Consider the following 22,173-nt stretch of genomic DNA (forward strand, 5'->3'; position numbering starts at 1 on the left):
GTTAGGTTAGTTTAGGTTAGGTTTGGTTAGGTTAGGTTAGGTTTGGTTAGGTTAGGTTAGGTTAGGTTAGGTTAGGTTAGGTTAGGTTAGGTTAGTTTAGGTTAGGTTAGGTTTGGTTAGGTTAGGTTAGGTTAGGTTAGGTTTGGTTAGGTTAGGTTAGGTTAGGTTAGGTTTGGTTAGGTCAGGTTAGGTTAGGTTAGGTTAGGTTTGGTTTGGTTTGGTTTGGTTTGGTTAGGTTAGGTTTGGTTAGGTTTGGTTAGGTTAGGTTTGGTTTGGTTTGGTTAGGTTAGGTTAGGTTAGGTTAGGTTAGGTTAGGTTTGGTTTGGTTTGGTTTGGTTAGGTTAGGTTAGGTTAGGTTAGGTTTGGTTAGGTTTGGTTAGGTTAGGTTAGTAATATTTTATAAATCATTTAACAATGTTACGCCTTTTCCAAAATATTGAAATTTAGCTTCATTGACTTCTCAAATAATATGCCTTTTCCAAAACATTACTGTTATGTTAGGTTAGGTTTGATTTGGTTTGGTTAGGTTAGGAATATTTTATAATTCATTTAACAATGTTACGCCTTTTCCAAAATATTGATGTTTAGCTTCATTGACTTCTCAAATAATATGCCTTTTCCAAAACATTACTTCTATGTTAGGTTAGGTTTGGTTAAATTAGGTTAGTAATAATTTATAAATCATTTAACAATGTTACGCCTTTTCCAAAATATTGAAATTTAGCTTCATTGACTTCTCCAAAAATATGCCTTTTCCAAAACATTACTGTTATATTAGGTTACGTTTGGTTTAGTATTTTCTGCAATAACAAGAAGTTTAATAGGAAAATCAATAGAAAAATAGGATTGAAAGGAAAATTCATGATTGGAAAACCGCCCAAATTGCGGTATTCGGTCTAATGGGATTCGGTCGAACGAGACATTCGATCCAATGGGATTCGACCCAATGGTAGACAATCGAAAATTTCTCACAGCTTATATATATATATTTTATCTCTTATCTTTTTCATATCGTGGTGGATTTTTATGGGACTAATCTATTGTGTATTGCGAATTTGAATTTTAAATATATTCTTTTTGATTGTTAGAGGTAAATTCTAAAGCTTCATTAATTTCTATATTTAATATTTATTTTTCGTCAGAGAAAAATTGGTAGGTAAAAAATATAAAATTGTTACGGTTTTTTTTGTTTGGACTATTTTCTTAGACTATATCTTATCCTAGAATTCTTCTAACAAGAATTTTCTTTCTAGATATTTAAAGCACGTAAATGTATACAAGGCAGTATAAGTTTTAAAGGGTGTTAACGTAAGAAGTCTCTATTCTCTTTATAAGAAACGTTAAGCCTAACTTCACCTAAACTAAATTAGGCTTAACTATATTTTAAGAGTTTCAAATGATGATGAACTCGTTTTCAAACGTCTGTTATCAGAAAATTTATAAAGGGTGTTAACGTAAGAAGTCTGTTCTGGTAAGAAAGGTTAAGCCTTAGTTAACTAAATAAAATTAGGCTTAACTATATTTTAAGCGTTTCGAACGACAGACTTGTTTTCAAACGTCTCTTATCAGGAAATTAATTAAGGGTGATGACGTTAAAAGCCTCCGATCTGATAATAGAGACGTTAATCCTAACTTCACTTAAATTAATTTAGGCTTAACTGAATTTTAAGGGTTTCAAACGACAGACTTGTTTTTAAACGGGTCTTGTCAGAAAATTTGTAAAGGGTGTTGACGTAAAAAGCCTCTGATCTGATAATAGAGACGTTAAGCCTAACTTCACCTAAATTAAATTAGGCTTAACTGCATTTTAAGTGTTTCAAATGACAGACTTGTTTTTAAATGGGTCTTATCAGAAAATTTATAAAGGGTGTTAACTTAAGAAGTCTCTGTTTTGGCAATAAGAAACGTTAAGCCTAACTTAAACAAATTAAATTAGTCTTAACTGTATTTTAAGTGTTACTTGTTTTCAAACGTCTCTTATCAGAAGATTTATACAGGGTGTTAATTTAAAAAGGCTGTGTTCTGATACTAAAAAACCTTAAGCCTAACTAGTATTTCAAAAGGAAAGACTTAAGTTTCCAAATTAATGTCATCAGAAAATGTCCTAAACACTTGACTACCTTCCAAAAACTAGACAGCAAGGCTTTATTATAAATTTATCTGGCGTTTTAATTTCCTAGGTTTAAGCTCTGTTTTATTTTTCTTTATTAATCTACTTAATTTTTATACCTAAAATATTATTGGAAAAAGGTTCTGGTTGGCTGTGAGGGAATATATTAATCTTTTTTTTTGGAATAGGTGTGATGTTAGTAAAGTGTTAACTTGGTTGTTTTAAAAATGTTTTGGCTGATCAATAATTGTTCTATATTTACAGCCATTAGATATATAATTATTGGCCGAGGAAGTTTTTTTTTATTTAAATTTTTAACATCTTGGTGTCTGTTAATTACGCTTCAGATTTAATTAAGATTAAAGATTTATTACTTTAAATCTGATATGGTTTCGATTTTTCTTTTACTTAAATTACGATTTTAGACACCAAGAAGCTAAAACGCTTATTTTTTCACAACATTATAAATTTATAATCCTAATCCATTCAATAAAATCACCCTCTCCCGCGCATAAAATCTGAAATGGCGCGCGGGGTTTTAATCAACCAATTCGTGTCTCACTAAACGACCTTTAACCTTTCTATTTATCAACTTAATCGTAATCTTTTTTGTTTTTTTTTCGAATCCTTATCGACAATTTCATTTAAGAAGGTCAATTAATGACTCAATTAGTCGGGACACATTTCCGGATTGACGTATCCCAAAACATTGAACTCCAACATACAAGATATTACCAAGAATATAGCGTAGACTACGATTAAAATGACCCCAAGTTTAGGGGTCAACTGCCAGCCGCTAAAATGAACGCCGGCAATCTGGGGGATATTAAAAATCCACGTGTTATATAACTAGGCCATAACACAAGGCGGCCTAAAGGTAAGGATCAGGCTAAAACACTTTCTCGTACCTTCTTTAATATTGTAAATAAGCCTCTTCGATGTAACTAAGAGGGAAAAAGACGGGGGTAAAACACTGCCTTCCATCTCGTTTTTCGGCGCCTGCGCTCTAGGCGCTTTGGGTCCAGCAGGTATGAGCGACTTGAGAGGAAGTAATAAAGTGAATAGGCGAATTGGTTCGCTTCGTGGCTAAACTCTTCTCTCTCTGGCGCTGACTCAGTCAGTACAGTCACTCGCAGCGGTGTCCGCGCGCATGCGTCAAATTTAAAAACCGGCTTTGAACTGGATGGAAATGGGAGCTGGCGGTAGTGTACTAACCGACGCCACTCGCGCGTGCGCGTTAGCTAGAATCGAGGGAGAGCGAGATAAACATTCCTACCCTCCCTTTTTCCCCCCTTACATTTATATTACAGCTTCTTTAACATTAGACTAACATCTCAAGTCTCTCCTCCCTGGGTCCAGAAAGTGCTCAGAGACGGCTATGGGTCAACCTATTGTATATCTCGATACTGAGCTTTGCCTACCCCTTTTTTACATCGATTAGGCTGGCTTATTGGTTAGTATATCCAATAAAAATAAAAGCTTTTTTAGCCTGCACCTTTCATTTAAGTAATAGTTAATTACCGTCACTATTATAGTTAGAAAGAGAAGTACAACAGCGTAAACCATTCCTCGACTGTTTATCGTCGACTTTGGAAAGTGAAAATTGAGTGTATAATTACACAGACAAATATTACGCAAAAAGGTAGTAGTAAATGTACATACCACAGAACCGGGATCAACCATGGTTGTTTGTATAAACCATGGTAAGGCTAATCCAATCAAGATATCGAAAACATTACTGCCTATACTATTGGACACGGCCATATCACCCATGCCTATTAGTTACAAAACAGAATTAAACACCGAAAGTGAAACACCTTTGAAAAAAGGTATTATTTTTAGAATAACCTTGTCTAGCAACCACGAGACTCGCGAAGGCGTCCGGAACACTGGTTCCGGCAGCCAAGAATGTAATCCCCATGATACTGTCGGGGATCCCCCATGTAAAACCGATTAGAACAACCTTCAAGATGGAAGTCATTCCATTAAAAACTTGGTCATACCAATAAGTACTTGTGAAATAAACTAGCTAACCATCCAAACCATAACATAAGAGAAAATGGCAGTCCATGTGATAGAAGCGAAGAATGTTAGCAAGAAGTACTTGCGAAATTGTGGCTTCTTACAATCAGGGATGGTGTAATGAAGAGCTACCAAGACGGGCACTTGAATGACCCATTTCACCATGTTGAACAAACCATCCTCTGCCATCAAATTAACCAATAAGTATTTGAAGAATCGTTCAACAACCAAAATGTACATGCACAGGGTTCAAACAACTTTTTTAAAAAGGACTTCGCTGAGTTTTTCAGGTTTTTTCCTATGGAGGGAACGTTAACGAACATTTTGCTTAATTACTCGGCCTCCGTTTGCTGTAACCCAAAGGATTAGGTATCGTTTGGTGGGGAGGGGGCAAACAGGACTATAAAATACTAAAAGGACATCCCCGTTTTTTATAGTTGAAGGCACCCCTTAAGAGCTAACTTACTCAAATTTCCCTGTTTTCCCTGAATTTTACTAAAAATTGTAACTTTGTGAACAATTTATTTCCCCGCGTTTTCCAGGTTTGTATGAACCCTGAATGTAGTACCTTTAGAAGGAATTCTATGCCACGTCGACTCTGACGTCATAGCAACACTGCGCGAGAGATAAAACGAAAACCCCAGTTATACAAGATAGTAACGTCAAGCGCGAGTCATAGTAAAAACCACACCTCATGCTGATAGTGCGTCCACTATAATACATGGCATCCGCACGGTCGGTAGACATTGGGCTGTTAAGTTTGGACGATTTTTGTCTAAGACGCTGTTGCTCTAATATGATTCGACGACCCGCCGCCCGGAACCGAGACAGTGGTGGAAAATGACGCGTCATCAACATCATGAGTGCGGCTTCGAATAACGTTGGCCTTCTGCAAGACATCATGATGCTTTCGTCTGGCGCGGGGTTTCTTTGGCTGGTGACTGGAGTTTGAGCGTGATCGTCGATCTCATTGTTGAACGCCACTGTACGAACCCATATAGTTACAATTTCAAACATTCCTGTTCATGCTTTTGATCACGGAAAGGACGTGTAACATTGGGGAATTTGATAAAATTACCAAACCGTAAGAACTGTAGGTTTTCTTGTCTCCGCCGTTGGTACTGTTAAGTATTCCCATCGCCGAAGGTTCTTCCTCTTCTTGGAAATGGAAAATTTGACATATCCAGCGGTGAATCTTACTGTTGTATCTGTTTAGGTACCTTCGTGAGTATTTGTAAGTCTCTTAACGACTTCACTAAAGTAATTACTTCATAATTATGATGTAAATTACGTAGAAGATCAACATGATTAACGACTCGTGCCACGTTACTTCGCTGTCGTAAATAATCTACCATAGCAAGCGAATCGAATCGAATCCAATTCCATTAGAGAATTCGAATTAGACTCAGGTGTAATTAGGCTTACGATAAAACTTACAATGATTAAAACGATTACTGTGAACGCGTAATAAATAGAGTCACGAAATAGAGGCCACCAATGTAAAACTACAACCTACAACAAGGTAATACTTCTTAAGTATTGAGGGACTCTGTATACACCTCACAAAAGAAGCACTCAATTACCCTTCCAGCAAAAATTCCACATAGACCAATAACAAATAGAATATTGAAGACTGCGGATCCAACAATGGTTCCTGTACCAACATCTCCTTTCGCGATTAAAACCCCTTTCCCAAAGAGATATTAATTGAAAACCTTTGAAACCAAAAACCCTTAGTGATTTAATCTTGTACCTAAAATGGCTGTGAAGAGCTCCGGGGCAGAACTGCCAGCTGCCATGAAAGTTGCTCCAGCTACATCTTGACTTAAATTCAAACGCTGAATAACAAAATTTTTGCATTTGTCAAAAACAGGAAAGAGTGAAAAATTGGATTTTTCGGGAGTATTTTTTGTGAGATGGAAAGAGAGAGAGAGAGAAAGTGTTAGGACAGTCTTACCGCGCAACATTCTTCAAGACTACTTATGAAATAGTCATCGCAAACAACAGCGACAGCGTAAAACACTTGAAAGATAAATAAAGAAGAAGAAATCGCGTGTATTTACAATGTAGCAAAGGCTTAAGGCGTAATAGAGTTAGTGTTTTTCACGTACTGTAGCAAACGACCAACAAATGGACAATGACAGCTCCATTGGCTCTTTGACGTTGAGTGAAAGCGTCCGGAGGAAATTCGTGGTACGCTTTGACGCGACAAGAAAATATAGAAAAGATAGAAAGAAGTATTAGAACAAGTAGGTCATGGTTAGCCTAATTTGGAAGTGTTAATTGCTGATCAAGGTTATGTGATAGTAAACAGAGTTATCAGAGATTAACAAGTTGGGAAAACCAAAATATTACCTCTCCGAGTCAAGAGGTCTACTACTACAAACTTATTTACCTAGATATGGAATTATTTCTCTTTTTTGAAGTAAAAATTTTCGAAATATTGAAGCAGTATTCCAAGCATAGCGAATAATACAGTAAAGCAGACGACATTTTACATCCAATAAGGATAAATCTTGGACACATGGATATCAGTCAATGGGGAAAAGATCAGGAAATGAAGTCTGCGCTTCAGCTGTTTACCGTATATTCTGATAGCTACATTCACAACTCTGATCCGTTGATGCCTCTTCATTTCAGACACGAAAATCAAAGCCCAAAGTTTACTTCACCTCAGGCCTCAATTATTTACTCTTCGTTTCACTAAGCCTAAAACGGATGATACTTATTTTACCCGCCGGAGTCTAGGTCTTAGTTTTCTTCATGAAATCGCTAAACCAAGGATTATTCTATATACAGATGTAGTATAGCTTAAGTAATATATAAACAGCCATTTCAAATAACAATATTAAAAAAAATCTTTGGAATATCAAAATGAAACAGAGCTTTAAAGCTACAAAAGTACTAAATGCATCATAATTACGAAAAATACTTCCACATATTCACTTTATATTATGGAAAAAGGGAATATTAAGGTTCTGTATGATTTCTTAACACATCAACACAAGGCTAACTGCTAACGCGACGCACTAGTGTAACAATGGACGGACACACACAGACAAAAACATAGACTGCTTTTTAACTCTTTCCGTATTAATTTTGAGTTGAGAAACAAGATTATCTTTAATATTTAAATAAATATAATTATTTTTAATTATTTTAATCTTCAATAATTAACATTAATAATAGTTAAATCGTTTAAAATAAAGTTATACCTATTATCATCTCAAACTTTGCTAATATTGACGTTTAACGTGAAGGTTACCCCTCTTGCCCGCTTTCTTCAAATTTTGGGGTATATATACGATTCGTTTCCATTATAATAGTAAGGAAAAAGCGCAATTGCGAAAACCTTTGGTGGCGATCCCACCTTAGGGAAGCTAGACGTTTCTCGTAACCCTAGCTGATCGCCGCGTATATCCTAAAACCAAACGATGATAATGGAGTAGATGCCAATGAGACAGATTGGTGTCTATGTGGAATAGACGGAAGACCAGTAGATGGTGGTGTTTAGAAGCCAGAATGTACAGACTGGCGTCCAAGTGGAATGGACGAAGACCAGAAGATGGTGGTGATTAGAAGCCAGTATGTACAGACTGGTGTCCATGTGGGATGGACGAAGGTCAAAAGATGGTGGTGATTAGAAGCCAGTAAGTACAGACTGGTGTCCGTGTGGGATGGAGAAAGACCAGAATATGGTGGTGTGAGAACTCAAGTAGAGGAGCCATTTCCGTGACTGTGAAAGCAGTTCGGAAATGGCGAACACGTTTGCTCCGATTTGGAAACTGCGAACGCGGTCACGTGGGTGTAACAACAGACAGACAGACACACAGACAGACAGACAGACAGACAGACAGACAGACAGACAGACAGACAGACAGACAGACAGACACGATCGTTACAGAACCTCTCCGTGACATACGTCACTCGGAGAGGTAAAAAGGTAAGAACAAGAAGTGATATCTAGTTTATTAGGGAGAAAGTATAAATTCGCCACATCTCCAGCTTTATCTCCAGTCCAAACGTAGGTCCGGAGTTAATCCCCGCCTCTAAATTACAACCAGCATCTCATTGGTTCTTGAAAACTCACGTCAGCCCGACGTGAATGACGAAAATTACCTATTCTCCGACTGAGGAGAGGCGAAATAGCCCGGCCTCCTTTAACCCCCCCCCCCTTGTATTTTAAAAGGGGGACTGGGACTATGGAGCGCGAATACTTAGGCATCTTATACCTTCTCTCTAATAAACTAGATATCACTTCTTGGTAGGAACCAGGTTATTTTTGTGGTTTTGTTTTTTTTTTTTCGTCAGAAAAAGCATTATTCAAAATTGAAACCAAGTATTATCTATTAGGTAATAATTGGTGTTGAATGGATTTGGGTACTCAGGGCCTGAAACGTCATCTAATTCACAGATAACTTATAGGGTCCTGTTAGAAAACTTATAGTTACTAGAATCTTCATTAAAGGGACATACCGGGCTTGGTTGTTTCTTTTGAATCGAAAGAGCGTATAAAATAATGAATATATCAATTGTATCCATGTTTCTATCTACAATATTAAAGAAAATAAAGTTTCCGTAATGGCGACTAATGGACACTACGCGTTAAGCTATCCCGCCAAGCACTGGTAAGTACCCCTATTGAACGAATCCATCAGGTGATACTAGGCAAGTAGGCATACAATAAAGGTACTTCCCCAAGCTTCGTGGGAAAGCCTAACGCGTAGTGTCCATTACTCGCCATTGCGGAAACTTAATCGCTCGTATCTTCATCAATATTGTAGATAGAAAAATGGTTCCAATTGATATATTCATTATTTTATACGCTATTTCGATTAAAAATGAAAAAAAAAATTCAAGCCCAAAGTATCCCTTTAATATTATAGAAGGATGCATGGTTTCCATTTTAAATAGTCATAAGCCATTTCGAACGGAAAACAAAAAACAATGGTTAGTACAAGTTGTAGCAAGAGAACACATGACACATGCAGTAATTTATGTGATTCCAGTTCTTGATTGAACCGCAGTCATTTCAATACATTTTCAATATGGCTTGCTAGCCGCTAATTTCATTTACCGTGCAAAAAAACCTATTTCTTTACACCATTACTAACATTTAATCAAATAAACATAGCCATTACAATTAAACACCATTTAAAAAACCGCTTTCCGCGAATTAACACATCAGTAAAGCAATTAATTTCAATCAACGGAAATGAAAGATACTTAATTAGGATCAATCATGGGGGTTGGCATTGATACCCTAAAAGAAACTTAATCCACCCTAGGGATTGGGTATTGGGTAAACCATGCGGAAAAATTAGAACCAAAAGAAGAAGGTTATCCCACGTGATACCTTCTACGTGTTTAGAAAAAAACCTTTGCCCTTTTTTTCAATAAAAACCTCCTTAAGTTTAAATGACGTTACCGGAAGTGACAGGTCATGGAAGGGAGTGTACGGGACAAGAAAAGCAATTAAGCATCAAAAAATCGATTGAAAGTTGCAGCATCGAAGACCTAATATAACACGTCACACGCCCTTATTGGCACAAGTACTCAACTTGAACTTCCGAAGTCGGCAAATATTTTTAGGCTTAGTTGTCAACTCTTTTCGATCGGTTTTATGAACTGTCAACCTAGGCAATGTTTGAAGGTCACCATGTAGGGCAAAATTATAAAAACCAAATAGTATTTAAATATGTTTTAAAATATTTATAATTGAATAGTTTATGGGAAGGACCAAGTTATTATTTTCTTTTCTTATTGAATAATCAATATTTCAAATTGAAGTCAAGTAACCATCTACAATATTAAATAAGATAGTGCCAATCAAGTTTTCTAATAGGACAATATTGTGTTATGTCACTCCGTGAAGCAGAAAACGTGTTAAATAAGTTAAGAAGTGATATCTAGTTTATTAGGGAGAAGGTGTAAGATGCCTAAGTATTCGCGCGCCATAGTCCCAGTCCCCCTATCAAAATACAAGGGGGGGGGGACGGAAAAGGAGGTCGGGCTATTTCGCCTCTCCTCAGTCGGAAAATATGTAATTTTCGTCATTGGCGTCGCGCTGACGTGAGTTTTCAAGAACCATTGAGCTGCTGGTTGTAATTTAGAGGCGTGGATTAACTCCGGACCTACGTTGGGACTGGAGATAAAGCTGGAAATGTGGCGAATTTATACCTTCTCCCTAATAAACTAGATATCACTTCTTGATTAGGTCTAGGATGGCCAATTACAGTCTCCACACGAAATTACGTCATGATGTACTTCACAGAGATGCCTAACTCGTAGGGTCCTACAACAAAACTTTATTACTAGCATCACTTTAATACTATAGAAGAATACAAAGCGCATAGGCCTATAAATTATTTTACATCTTAAACTAAAGAAAAAACCCAGCCTGGCCTTTACCTTAAATTATACGTTTAGGCCTAATTTGACATAAAAATTCATGAGAGGGCAAGCAAATGATTCGATGGACCCAAAGATCTATTTTGGGAAAGAAACTTCTTCGAGAGATGGAAGGGAAGGGTAAAGAGAGAACCTTCGATCGATGCAAAGCTGTAAGTACGTTCATAGAGAATCAATGAATGAAGGAATAATGCCCAGATGAAAATGGGATTTGATAGCCACTCTCTTTAATGTTACCCCACGTATTCAATGGGTAATCACGAATACTCTTCACAGTGTGACATGGTACTTTGCAGCTTTGCTTTTCGCAAGAGGGCAGAACTGGTAAAACCGGAAGAAACTGCCAAGGGTTTAGCTAGATGAGATCGAGGACAGCTATAGGCCTATAGCTCTTTGGGGGAAAATATCTCAGTTCCCTTTGCTAGAGGGCAGTATCTTCTCTTTTAACATCGTGAAAAGGACCTGTTGTTCCGTGTCTCTCAAAGGACACTTTTAGTTGAGCCTGGAGATCTTCTCTACCAGGATTCTCACTCTAGATTCTTTTAAATGGACACAGAGAGAAGGATAAAAAATATAGATGTACAGGGCAGAAAGAAAAATGTGAGGAAACTAAAGAACTAAATCTATAATATAAACTTGTTTGGGTCCCCAGGGGTAAAGATGTCATCCCAAGAAAGAGTTCTTTCTTCCGAAAAAAAAAAAAAGAAATGTAAAATAAACCCCTCCCGGTTCATAAATGTGATGAATTTTTATAAACCTCATTTCCGATTCCTCCGGACTTCCCCTTCTATATGCAGGCTGTTTCTGATAAGTCTGCCATAAATCAAGGGGGATGTTCTTTGGGAAATAAATTTTGAGTCGAAAATGTAATCTCCATTTTGTTTGTCCTAAGGGTCACTGTTTTCGAGTTTTGATTTGAGTGTTTTAGGGATGACCCCTTAGTTAAATTAGCAATCATTGTCTTTCAGTTTCTTAGTTAAATTGAAGGGGTCATCCGTAAAATACAATGGACAATCTTAACTTTAAAACAGTGTTCCTTGTGGCAAAATGAAGATAGAAGTTACATTTTCGACTCAAAATCGCCCAAAGAACATCACCCTTGAAGCAAAGGGCGGCTCCGTTGGTTCACCTTAAAGATGACTTTTCTACTACACAAGGGCTACACTTAGTAAAGGCCAGTTAAGGCAATGGGACCTAGTGCATTAGGTCTGATTGGTTCCTGCCTTCATCAAGATAAAATTCGTGTCCAGAAGGTTACCCAGATTGCTAGGGGTGATAATAGAGCCGCCTGTTGCTTTAATTTATGGCAGACGCATCATAAACACCCTGTATATATATAAATGGGTTGAAATGATATACTATGTTTTGTATTTTTGTTGATTAGTGTCTGTACGTTTTATTGGCAAACTTTGAACTCAATTTCATAAAATGAAACATCTTCAAGATGTTTGTTTACTGCTCTTAGCTTTTTTATATTTTTTAATAAGCTTTGGTGGTACTTAAATATAATTAAGTATTAAAAACGTACTCAAATATCATGTGAAACTTGTGATATACGACGTCTTCAATTTAATAAAACCCGCCTTAGTCGATTCCTTATTCCATCCTATCCTCTTTAATTATTCAAAAATCAATCGGGGAGATGAACCTATTTGGGCATAGATCTATACAAGATCGCGAGAGGGTTGGTTATACTTGTGTCGATTTAAATAATGAAGTAGTTTCACTGTAAATTTACAGCGAGTACGAAGCTACGCTTTCTTGAACATTAACTTAGTTCTTTTGGACAAGATGAATACGTGGAATTGAATTGAATTGGAGTCTAGCCAGAATATATTTCTTTTCCCAATTTGGCTTCGTTTCCTAACCCAATTCGGATAATTTTATACGCATTTTTAGTTAAGGCATTCAATCAACTTTGAATTTAAGCGTTAAGCCTAAATTTCAAATTAGGCCTAAGGTTTAAAGAAATAATTTTCAGCAAAAGGTAACCTAGTATTCACTGTTTAAAAAAGGTTAATATGATTTAAATTATCAAATAGAATTAATAATGAACGTCTCAAAGCCTTAAATCAAAGTTGAATTTACGCTAAGCCTAAATTTAAAATTAGCCTAAGGCTTAAAGAACTTCTTTTTCCCCCAAAAGGATAACCTAGTATTTACTGTTTAAAACAAATGATTTGATTTAAATTATAAATTAGAATTAATAAAGAACAACTTACAGTATTAAATTAAGGTTGAATTTAGTCAATCTACCCTAAGCCTAAATTTCAAATTAGGCTTAAGTTATATGAAATAATTTTTATCTTCCGCGAAAGATAGCATTCGTTTCTCTTAAGTGTGCAGGGTTAATATAAATTAAATTATGAATTAGGGTTAGGACAAATGCATTAAACAAATTAATAAAGAACGTGTTAACTTTATGTAAATATAAAATCAGTAAAAGTTTTGACCAGAATCGTCGCGTTAAGTTAGGCCTAAGCCATATATTTTCGTGCCTTGGGTGTTCTGTTTATTATCTAAAGAGCTTAGATAAGAATAACAGAGAGGTTTTGGGGAAAGGAAAAGGTTTGTGCAAAGTTGAAATTTATCTCCTTTAATAAGAAAGGCAACCTTACGCAAGGGGGGAAAAAAGGAAACTCAACACAAAGCGGGATGGGATGGGATGATGATGGTCGTTAAGATTTTAAGACACTCAACTAAAAGGAATATTAAGAATTTCCCTCGTGTATTAAGCCTAACTATAAGCTTCTTTTAGATTTTTTTTTGTCTGTGTATTTTCAACGCTATGTATTGCTAAGCCTTTGTTACCAACCAAGTCTAGAATAAAAACCTTGTTAGACTTCCATTAGTAAAGTCTTTCTTTTTCTATAATAGCTGTGAGGAAAGATGCACCGTTTTTAAACCAACTATCTACCTTATTTGCAAACTTGCAACGCTATAAATTATTCACACGTACGAATCTACGTGGGGTTTTTTTGGGGGAAAGGAGTTGAGATCGTAAAGAGATTTTGCATACTGAACCAACGACCTAGGTTACATTTTTATATACAGAGATACCAACAAACTTGAGCGGGGCGAGGAAGCCATTGGGGTATTCTCCTTAGCGCCAAGATGAAACGCCAGATGGAGCCCTAGTTAACTACACGCGGAGGGAGGTTAGCCAACTCGCACTGCCTGTAGGCTCCAAAATAGGGTCTATCGAAATTGAACAAAAACATTTTTGCAGCATTTTCTTTCACCATGGAGTGTTCCTATTATTATAAGTCCATAAAGATATGTTCCATAAGTTTGTCAATGGTTACTGAGAGCTTGTCATGATGCGACGTAAATGAAACATCATAGATTCTCGTAAAGCGACGTCTGGTGAGTTGATTTAGGACAGACTAAATAGGAAAATGGAAGTCCTGCAAAACCGAGTGTAGTCAATTCTCGCTTATCGTTCACGAACTGGCTCGAGCTGTAAGTCTCTAACATTGCGAAGTATAGGAAATGTCATACTTATGGAACATATCTTACAAACTTATGCTAATAACTTTCCGTCGATCGAGTACGGGGCAGTGAAATATATTTGTCTAGATAGCCATCGCCTATTCTAAAAAAAAAACTTCCTTAGTTTCGCAAAAGCAAAGAAAAAAAAAATAACCGAGATACAAAAGAGGAAATTTTGATTCAATTTCCTGGCCTATTTCTTTTATGGATGCTGGGTCCAACAGAAACCCAGGGGGAGGATGGGGGGTTTGAAAATAAGTTTCATCATTTTCCTTTATCTCTATCTCTTTATTCTTTATCCCCTGTATCTCTTGAGAGACGAGATAGGATGCAAAAGTTATAAAGAGAAAACAAAAAAAAAACTAAAAACTAAAAAATATTTTCAACGATCCCTGAAGCAACCAGACTAGACTAGACGAAAGGTGAAGGTGGTTTGGTTTATATATGCATACGCCCTATATATTTTTCAGTTTATGCAAACATGCAAGAAGAAAAGAAATTCAATATTTTCTTGGGTGGGATGAGATGCATTTCAAAAACAGGCAATCAAGAGCAATTTCCCTAGTTTTTTATCTATCTTTGTTTGCGCAAGGGTTTAAAATATTTTCTCGGTGCAGCTAGCTCATTGAAAAATAGCGCTTATATTTTGCTTTAAAAAGCACGAAACTTATATTAAAGAAGACATGCAAATAATTCATTTTCTTACCAGGAGGTACACAGTTTTCAAATTCTCTTTTGGGTGTCGTAACTTCCGTGACATTTTCCGGTTTCTTGGTTGAAGTTTTCCCACTAACCGTTGTAGCGCTTGTCGTTTCCGCTTTAGAAGTAGTTGACTTTTCCGTGGTAGCTTCAGTTGTTGAAGGTTTTACGGTTGTTATTGTTGTGGTGGTGGTGGTTGTAGTTGTGGTAGTGGTAGTTGACTTGATGGTTGGTTCCTCAGTCCGGGGAGTTTTAGTAGTTGTTGACGATTTGGTAGGAGGAGATGGTGACATAACTACGACTACATCCTCGTCAGTATCCTTGGAGGATGGTACATCTTTCGCGCCTTTTTCTGGTTCCACGTCATAAGATCCCTCAGGATTGGGAGGTGACTTGGTAGCTTCATTCTGCGCAGAAGGTTCTTGGAGTAAACGACGGCTATTCCAATCGTTGCTGTCAACTGACGTCTTAAGATCTGAAATCAGTTAAGTACAAAGAAAACTATTAAAATTTGCGTCGTCACATTCCATTATGACGCTTTTCAAGTCTTCCATGAAAGTCTGTTGAACCAGAAGAGGATAATAGAAGGAAGACACTCTGTATCCTCTTAATACTTTAGTTATAAAACATGATTCATCCCAGGTTCACCCCTTATGTTTACTTCCCTACTCATCAAACTTCAGATGGGCATCGCACCTTGGGGTGAATTCTATAATTGTTTGGTACAAAATCCTCAGCAATCAACCCACAAACGTCGTCTTGACGTGGGACCAAAATCCACAAGCGCCTTGACAAATAGTTAAGAACTAACAGAGTAATGATGAGGGAACTATTTATCGCGTGTATGACTCGGCTTAGTAACCTTGCTTCAAATGCAAAGTGATGTTGGGAAGAATCATGTCACAATAACTCCGCTTTACTGTACACTTCTCTCTAATACCATAAGTTTATATGATATGTTCCATAGGTATGACACTTCGTATTGATAAAGATTTTCTGAGAGCTAGCTCTAGAACGACGCGAGAATTGACTACACTCAGTTTTGCAGTCCGTCTTCTTATTTAGTCTGTACTAAGCCTTTGACAGTGTCTCGCCAGGCGTCGCTTTACGAGAATCTATGACCTACGTTACTTCATGACAAGTGACAAACTTATGGAACATATCTTTTTAACTTATACTAATACATAAATTGAATTTCACACTATTGGAAGATTTGAAGATATTCATGGTTATATTAATACTAAATGACTAGGGGGAATTTGAATTTTGACATAACGATATCAAGCAAGTAAAAGCCTTAAGCCTAATTCCATTAGAAATCGATAAACTTCGTGAAGTCATTGAACTGACGCGCGTACATACATACATACATACATACATACCCCTTTTCAAACTCGATTCGGTAGACTGTGTATTAAACCTTTGTTTACGGGGCTTTAAACATCGAATAGGATGCGACAGATTCCCTACAGGCTACGCGAAAGTCGATCCCAAACGACCCCCTCGCGTGAATTACTCTTGACAAGGTTACTTGGCACTGGGCACAATAGTTGCACGACCATTTTGTAGCCTGCAGTAGAAGAGTTAAGTGATATTGTACTAGAGTAAGTTGGAACGACAAAACAAGTCGTTTGTCTTTCGTTATCAGTGGAACTTCGTTAAAGGCGGACAAAAATGAAGAGAGGGGGTTTACGACGATGGAGTTTAATTAATCGAATCGTGTAAAAGTACCAAATGATTCATTTGTTTAAACTGCGGGAATGTTACCTCGGATGGATTTAGGGCCAAACTTTGATTAAAATTAACCCTATCCCCAAACCAAATAGACTGACTTAGAGGTTGTTCGTATATCTCCTTTGCAAAAATAATTATACAAATAAATAAACCAACATGTAATCAACCTTTCATTAGGCCTTCCCCGGTATTTCCAAGAAGTGATGTCTAGTTTCTTAGGGAGATGCCGAAGTATTCGCGCGCCATAGTCCCAGTCCCCCTTTCAAAATACAAGGGGGGGGACGTAAAAGGAGGCCGGGCTATTTCGCCTCTCCTCAGTCGGAAAATATGATAGTAATTTTCGTCATTCGCGTCGCGCTGACGTGAGATTTCAAGAACCACTGACATGCTGGTTGTAATTTAGAGGCGCGGATTAACTCCGGACCTACGTTTGGACTGGAGATTAAGCTGGAAATGTGGAGAATTTATACCTCTACCTAATGAACTAGATATCACTTCTTGGTATTTCTTTAAGGCATGTTATAAGTTAATTAACAACATCAAAGAACCCGTTACCCCAAAATCCTATTTCCCTCAAAAGAATCTTCTCGTCTCTAATTTGGTTAAGAAAGGAGCGTCTTATTAACCGCACCAAGCAAGAAAGGGTCCCTACATTCCTGGCTGGCATCTAACTTTATTACAAAGACAATTTCGTTCAAGCTGGAGGCACCCATACGTGAGAATAGATTAACATGAAAACCGAGGCGATCTGGGCTGTGGCTTGCAGCAAAGAACGAGCCAGCGAGCTTGCGTCAGAGGATTCCTAGAAAGTTAGCAACCACCTTAATAACAAGTCAATCCGACTCGCCCCGTTGCTTCGAGGGTGGCTCGGTTCAGGAGTTATACAGGGTGTTTCTGAAAGGTTTGTCAGAAATTATAAGGTTATGGGGTGTTCTTTTGATCGATTTTGAGTCGAAAATGTAACTTCTAAGACATTTTGCAATTAGGGTCACCGTTTTCAAGTTATGTTAAGAGTGTTTTACGGATGACTTAATTAGCATTGTCTTTCAGTTTCTTAACATAACATAACATTATACCTTAAAAGAAAGGCCTTTTTATAAATATGAAAGGGAAGATATTAATAAAAATAAATTATATCTTATTACAAAATAATTAGCATTTAATTAGTCTTAAAACGATTACTACTGAGCCGCCAACGGTTTAGTGGCGTTTGCTAGCTCGAACCTATTACCCTTACCTCTCTCAGCCTGTGAGACTTGAACCAATCCCGTAGGGGTAAGAGGTTCGGGCTAGCAGACGCCACTAACCCAATGGCGGATGGCACAGTAGTCCTTGTTTTTAAGACAGTTAATTAAATGCCAATTATTTTTCAATCAGAGATAATTTTTTTAATAGTTGTCCTTTTATATTTAGAAAAAGGCCACTCTTTTAAGGTATTATGTTATATTACTTATTTAATTAAGGGGTCATCCGTAAAACACTCCAAATATAACTTGAAAACGGTGTCCCTTGGCCTTGAGTGAAAATGCCAACTCGAAATCGCTTAAATGAACACCCCCTATAATTTCTTTTTGAGAAACACCCTGTATATAAAGATGTCGAAGAAAAAGAGATATACGCCCGCGATAAAATGTGTTCTAACCCGTCCTCCCAAAGAGCCAAGGCCCAGTTCTATCGGCCATTTAATATCCAAGATGACTTTCTTCCAAACGAAAAAAAAGGGGCACCAATGGAGTCCAATGAACTGAAAGCTAAAACCCCTGGCCATTGGCTATAGGGGGTTTGAGCGGGACCCATCGCTTCAATATTATCTCCAGGGATTCAGGGAGTGAACGTACTCTACACGCATCTCTCTTCGCTCCTCCGAGTCTCTTTGAGAAAATGTCATAGCGTCGTTCGGTCTTCGCCTTCACTCTCCTTTACTTAGAGAAAAGCGGAAAATTGCTTTCCGACGTTTCTTATTTCTGTTCTAGCCTAGAGACAGAGAAAAGCCGGCATAGGGTAAATAGAGACATCGTTCTTTGTTGTTCAACCCCTGATACCAGTTTCTCTTCTCTCTACACTATAGCTACTGGCCCTAGCTAAGGTCAAAGAGCGACATAACTTATTTCTGTGGCTTTTGGTGTCGGAGGAAAATATGGAGACATGCCTTATCGTTAGTATAACAATAGTTCATATTGAATATCGCGTTGGTGTCACAGAGATCACGCGCAATACGCCTGGGTGACATATTACCATAAGTTTATAAGTTTGTTAAATAAGTATGACATATTTTATACTTCGTAATACTAGAGACTTACAGCTCGAACTAGTTCGAGAACGACAAGTGAGAATTGAAGTCCTATACTCGGTTAGTTTTGCAGTTAATCTTCCTATTTAGACCAGCGTGGGAAATATGGTGGTGGCACAGGGCAAATGACCAGTTTAAAAATTGCCTGGTCCATTTTAAAAATTAAATCGGTGGGGGGGTCAGTGGTTCAAGGGTAACCAGCGTCCACACATCAACTCAAATATTTTTATATTACACTTCTTTAGTTTAACAGACGACGTGCCCTGGTCAATGGTCATGGACCAGTTTATGCATTCCAGGTCGGGGGTCGCCGGCCCAGTGTCCAGTTTAAAAAAATCCTTATTTCCCACCCTGATTTAGCCTGTACTAAGCCTTTGACAGCGATCACCAGGCGTCGCTTTACCAGAATCTATGACATTTCACCTACGTCTCTTCATGACTAGCTCTAAGTAACCAGTGACAAACTTATGGGACATATCTTGACAATACGTAACGAAAATAATAAAAGCACAAAATTGACAGTTCCGAAGACGAATTTTACGAATCCATCACGATGAAATATTTAAATTTCTCTAGACACTTAAAGCTAAAATATATCGGATCTAATCTTGTTTTTATCTATTCTTCCCAAACAAAAACAATATGACCTCAACTTCCTGGATATTTTCAACCCCATTTTATTTATTTTTTTCGAAACTCGGTTGTTCAGCAATATTTTTGCGGGTTCTTTACTCTTTTTCCCAGCATATTTATGGTTGTTCTGGTTCGGCGCGTCATGAAAAATGATCGGCATATCTGGCTACGAAGTTTTTTGGGAAGACTTTAAAAAGGGAAAGGAAATAAACCAGAACAAAAAACCTAAAGAGAAATATAGCTCGTGAAATCTAGATGACTAGAACCTCTCACTGGATGGATATAAAGAAAAAGATATGGGAGGAACAATAAAATAAACTAGGGTTAATAAACAAACGGAGAATAGGCACAGATGATGCTAAATCAAGTAAGCAGGGTTCTTACATCTAGAGGTCATACCGAGAACGGACCTCTAACATTTAAAAGTCTAGGAAGGCTTAGCCCCGAACTGTTGGGGATTAAGAACTAACAAAATGAAAAAGAAAAAGGTTTTAAGGATCTCCAAATAAGGCAGCAGCGAGTGGGTGAAAATTATTTGAATACGTCACAGACACCACGTGACTCAAAGATCCAAAGACTCCTTATAAAGTGGGACTGGACACCTTGTCATTGTTTATCAGGAGACTACAGCGCCAATCCCCTGATTGAAATAAAATGAACTTAAGTTTCATTTGAACCTCGCCAACCTCTCCTCGGCTGCGAGTGGATAAAAATGATTGTAAATACGTCACTGGCACCACGTGACACCAAGATCCAAAGACTCCTTATGGACCTAGTCCTTGTTTATCACGATACTGCAGCGCCAATTCTCGGAATTGCTAGTTTTCAAAATGAAACGAACTAAGTATCTTTTTGAACCACGCTAGCATATCCTCGGTCACGTGCCACTGAAGTATTTTAAATCATTTATATCCATCCGCCGCTGTCTTATTTTGAGTCCCTTTAATTTGGTAACAAACAAACGTTTGTCTGTAAGCTCCTCCCCCACCGCTTGTGAGAAACGTGTTTCGCGTAAATGAACTGCAGCTAAGACCATCTACATTAAACGACCATGGTTAAAACCCGCTTGTTACTTTAGAAGAGACCAGAAAAAAATTACAGTTGTGCCTACAGATAATTTATAACTTGATAGTGCTAATAAACCAAAAAGCGGATGTAATTCTATTTTCTGGGCAAATTTTATTCGTTAAGCCTTTGTAGAATTTCAAACGAAGGGAACTTTCACCATAAACGCTTGGTCAGTTGGGGGAAAATGACAAGTTGCGAAGTCTTTATAGAGGTAGAATCATTCTGACTTTCCAGTTTTAATCGAACAAAAACGAAGAGAATTTGAGTTAACTTTATAATAGAGTTAATAGAATCGTGTATGGATATAGATTGAAATCAATAAATAGGAATATACATACATGATATATAACATAAAGGAGATATGACTAAGAATAGTGTAGGAGGGAATTACCAAGGAAAATGTAAGGTATAAATCAATATATATATCTTTATATACAAGGTTTCCCAAAAAAAGGTGATACAGTGGGCTGGGAAATTTTGAGTCGAAAATGTTCTATGACCTTTTGGAATAAGAGCCACCGTTTAAATTAGAAAGGAAAATTCTTCTACAAATTATAATACCAATCTATATCTTGCACCATAATTGTCCCATCGCGTGCAATGTTTATCAAATTTTTCGCTAATATTCATTGGAAGAAGTGCACTGTGCCAAGAAAATTTTGATCAGGGCATTTCGTGATTGGTCGGAGGTACAAATTTCAAATTATCTATTAAATCTGAAACTAGATATCTCCTGAATGTTTCAATATACAGATTGGTCTTATATTCATCCCTAAAATCAAGGATGATGGGGGAAGGATGCGAAATATGAGAAAAATAGGCGCGCTAACTGTGGAACGGCTCAGGTTGGGTGCTCAAAAATGGGGGAGGAATAGTCGGATGCATTGGTAATTGGTCAAGAAGGGTTACAGACGAACCAATTACAATTGAGTCTGACTATTCCTCCCTCATTTTTGGTATCCCACCCACCCGAAGTCGTTCCACAGTTAGCGCGCCTACTTCTCTCATATTTCGCATCCTCTCCCATCATCCTTGGTAAAATACTCCAATCTTAACTCGAAAACAGTGGCCCGGACGGCAAAATGTCATTGAACATTTTCGACTCAAAATCACGCAAAGAATTAATGCCAAACTTATCAGAAACACCCTGCATAATAACCAAGAAGTGATATCTAGTTTATTACGGAGTAGGCATAAATTGGCCACATTTCCAGCTTTATCCCCAGTCCGAACGTAGGTCCGTAGTTAATTACCGCCTCTAAATTACAACCCAGCATCTCATTGGTTCTTGAAAACTCACGTCAACGCGACGCGAATGAAGAAAATTTCGAATTTTCCGACTGAGGAGAGGGGAAATAGCCCGGCCTCCTTTTACGTCCCCCCCCCTTGTATTTTGAAAGGGGGACTGGGACTATGGCACGCGAATACTTAGGCATCTTATACCTTCTCCCTAATAAACTAGATATCACTTCTTGTAATAACCTAGATCCGTAATAAGAGCAGTTAAATGACAGACAATGCGATGAACGGACATGCTATATCGTTTCCGAAAGCAGACGAAAAAATATCAGATTATTTCTTAAGTTATTTTCTTACTATTTTGAGGTAACAATAAGGTATAGAAAAAATTATGGCGATCACGTATAAGAGGGTAAGCGAAATACGTGACGAGATTTCCGGCCTATATTTCTCTAGACTGATACCAAAATTACGA

At 37.5% G+C, this 22,173-nt stretch overlaps 1 protein-coding gene across 2 annotated transcripts in view; it reads right to left on the reverse strand.

Annotated features, from left to right (window-relative positions):
* Positions 1-514: 514 nt before the first annotated feature.
* The window catches only part of LOC149717256 (sodium/potassium/calcium exchanger 3-like), a 44,113-nt gene continuing 22,454 nt past the window's right edge, over positions 515-22,173 (reverse strand). For both annotated transcript variants that reach the window (XM_089837250.1, XM_089837246.1), the window contains exons 2-16: positions 14,742-15,209; positions 6,244-6,330; positions 6,090-6,154; positions 5,886-5,970; positions 5,716-5,819; positions 5,570-5,644; positions 5,401-5,480; positions 5,216-5,340; positions 4,824-5,115; positions 4,701-4,747; positions 4,145-4,314; positions 3,959-4,073; positions 3,773-3,885; positions 3,632-3,697; positions 515-2,926 (exon numbers count right to left, since the gene is read on the reverse strand). In XM_089837250.1, coding sequence (XP_089693376.1) covers positions 2,780-2,926; positions 3,632-3,697; positions 3,773-3,885; positions 3,959-4,073; positions 4,145-4,314; positions 4,701-4,747; positions 4,824-5,115; positions 5,216-5,340; positions 5,401-5,480; positions 5,570-5,644; positions 5,716-5,819; positions 5,886-5,970; positions 6,090-6,154; positions 6,244-6,330; positions 14,742-15,027 — 1,857 coding nt within the window. In that variant the 5' untranslated portion in view covers positions 15,028-15,209 and the 3' untranslated portion in view covers positions 515-2,779. The remainder of the gene's footprint in view (positions 2,927-3,631; positions 3,698-3,772; positions 3,886-3,958; positions 4,074-4,144; positions 4,315-4,700; positions 4,748-4,823; positions 5,116-5,215; positions 5,341-5,400; positions 5,481-5,569; positions 5,645-5,715; positions 5,820-5,885; positions 5,971-6,089; positions 6,155-6,243; positions 6,331-14,741; positions 15,210-22,173) is intronic.

This window comes from Phalangium opilio, unplaced genomic scaffold (genome assembly GCF_054372755.1).
Source record: "Phalangium opilio isolate 3A_F unplaced genomic scaffold, DU_Popi_V2 ptg000003l_1, whole genome shotgun sequence".
NCBI classification, from domain to species: Eukaryota; Metazoa; Arthropoda; class Arachnida; order Opiliones; family Phalangiidae; genus Phalangium; species Phalangium opilio.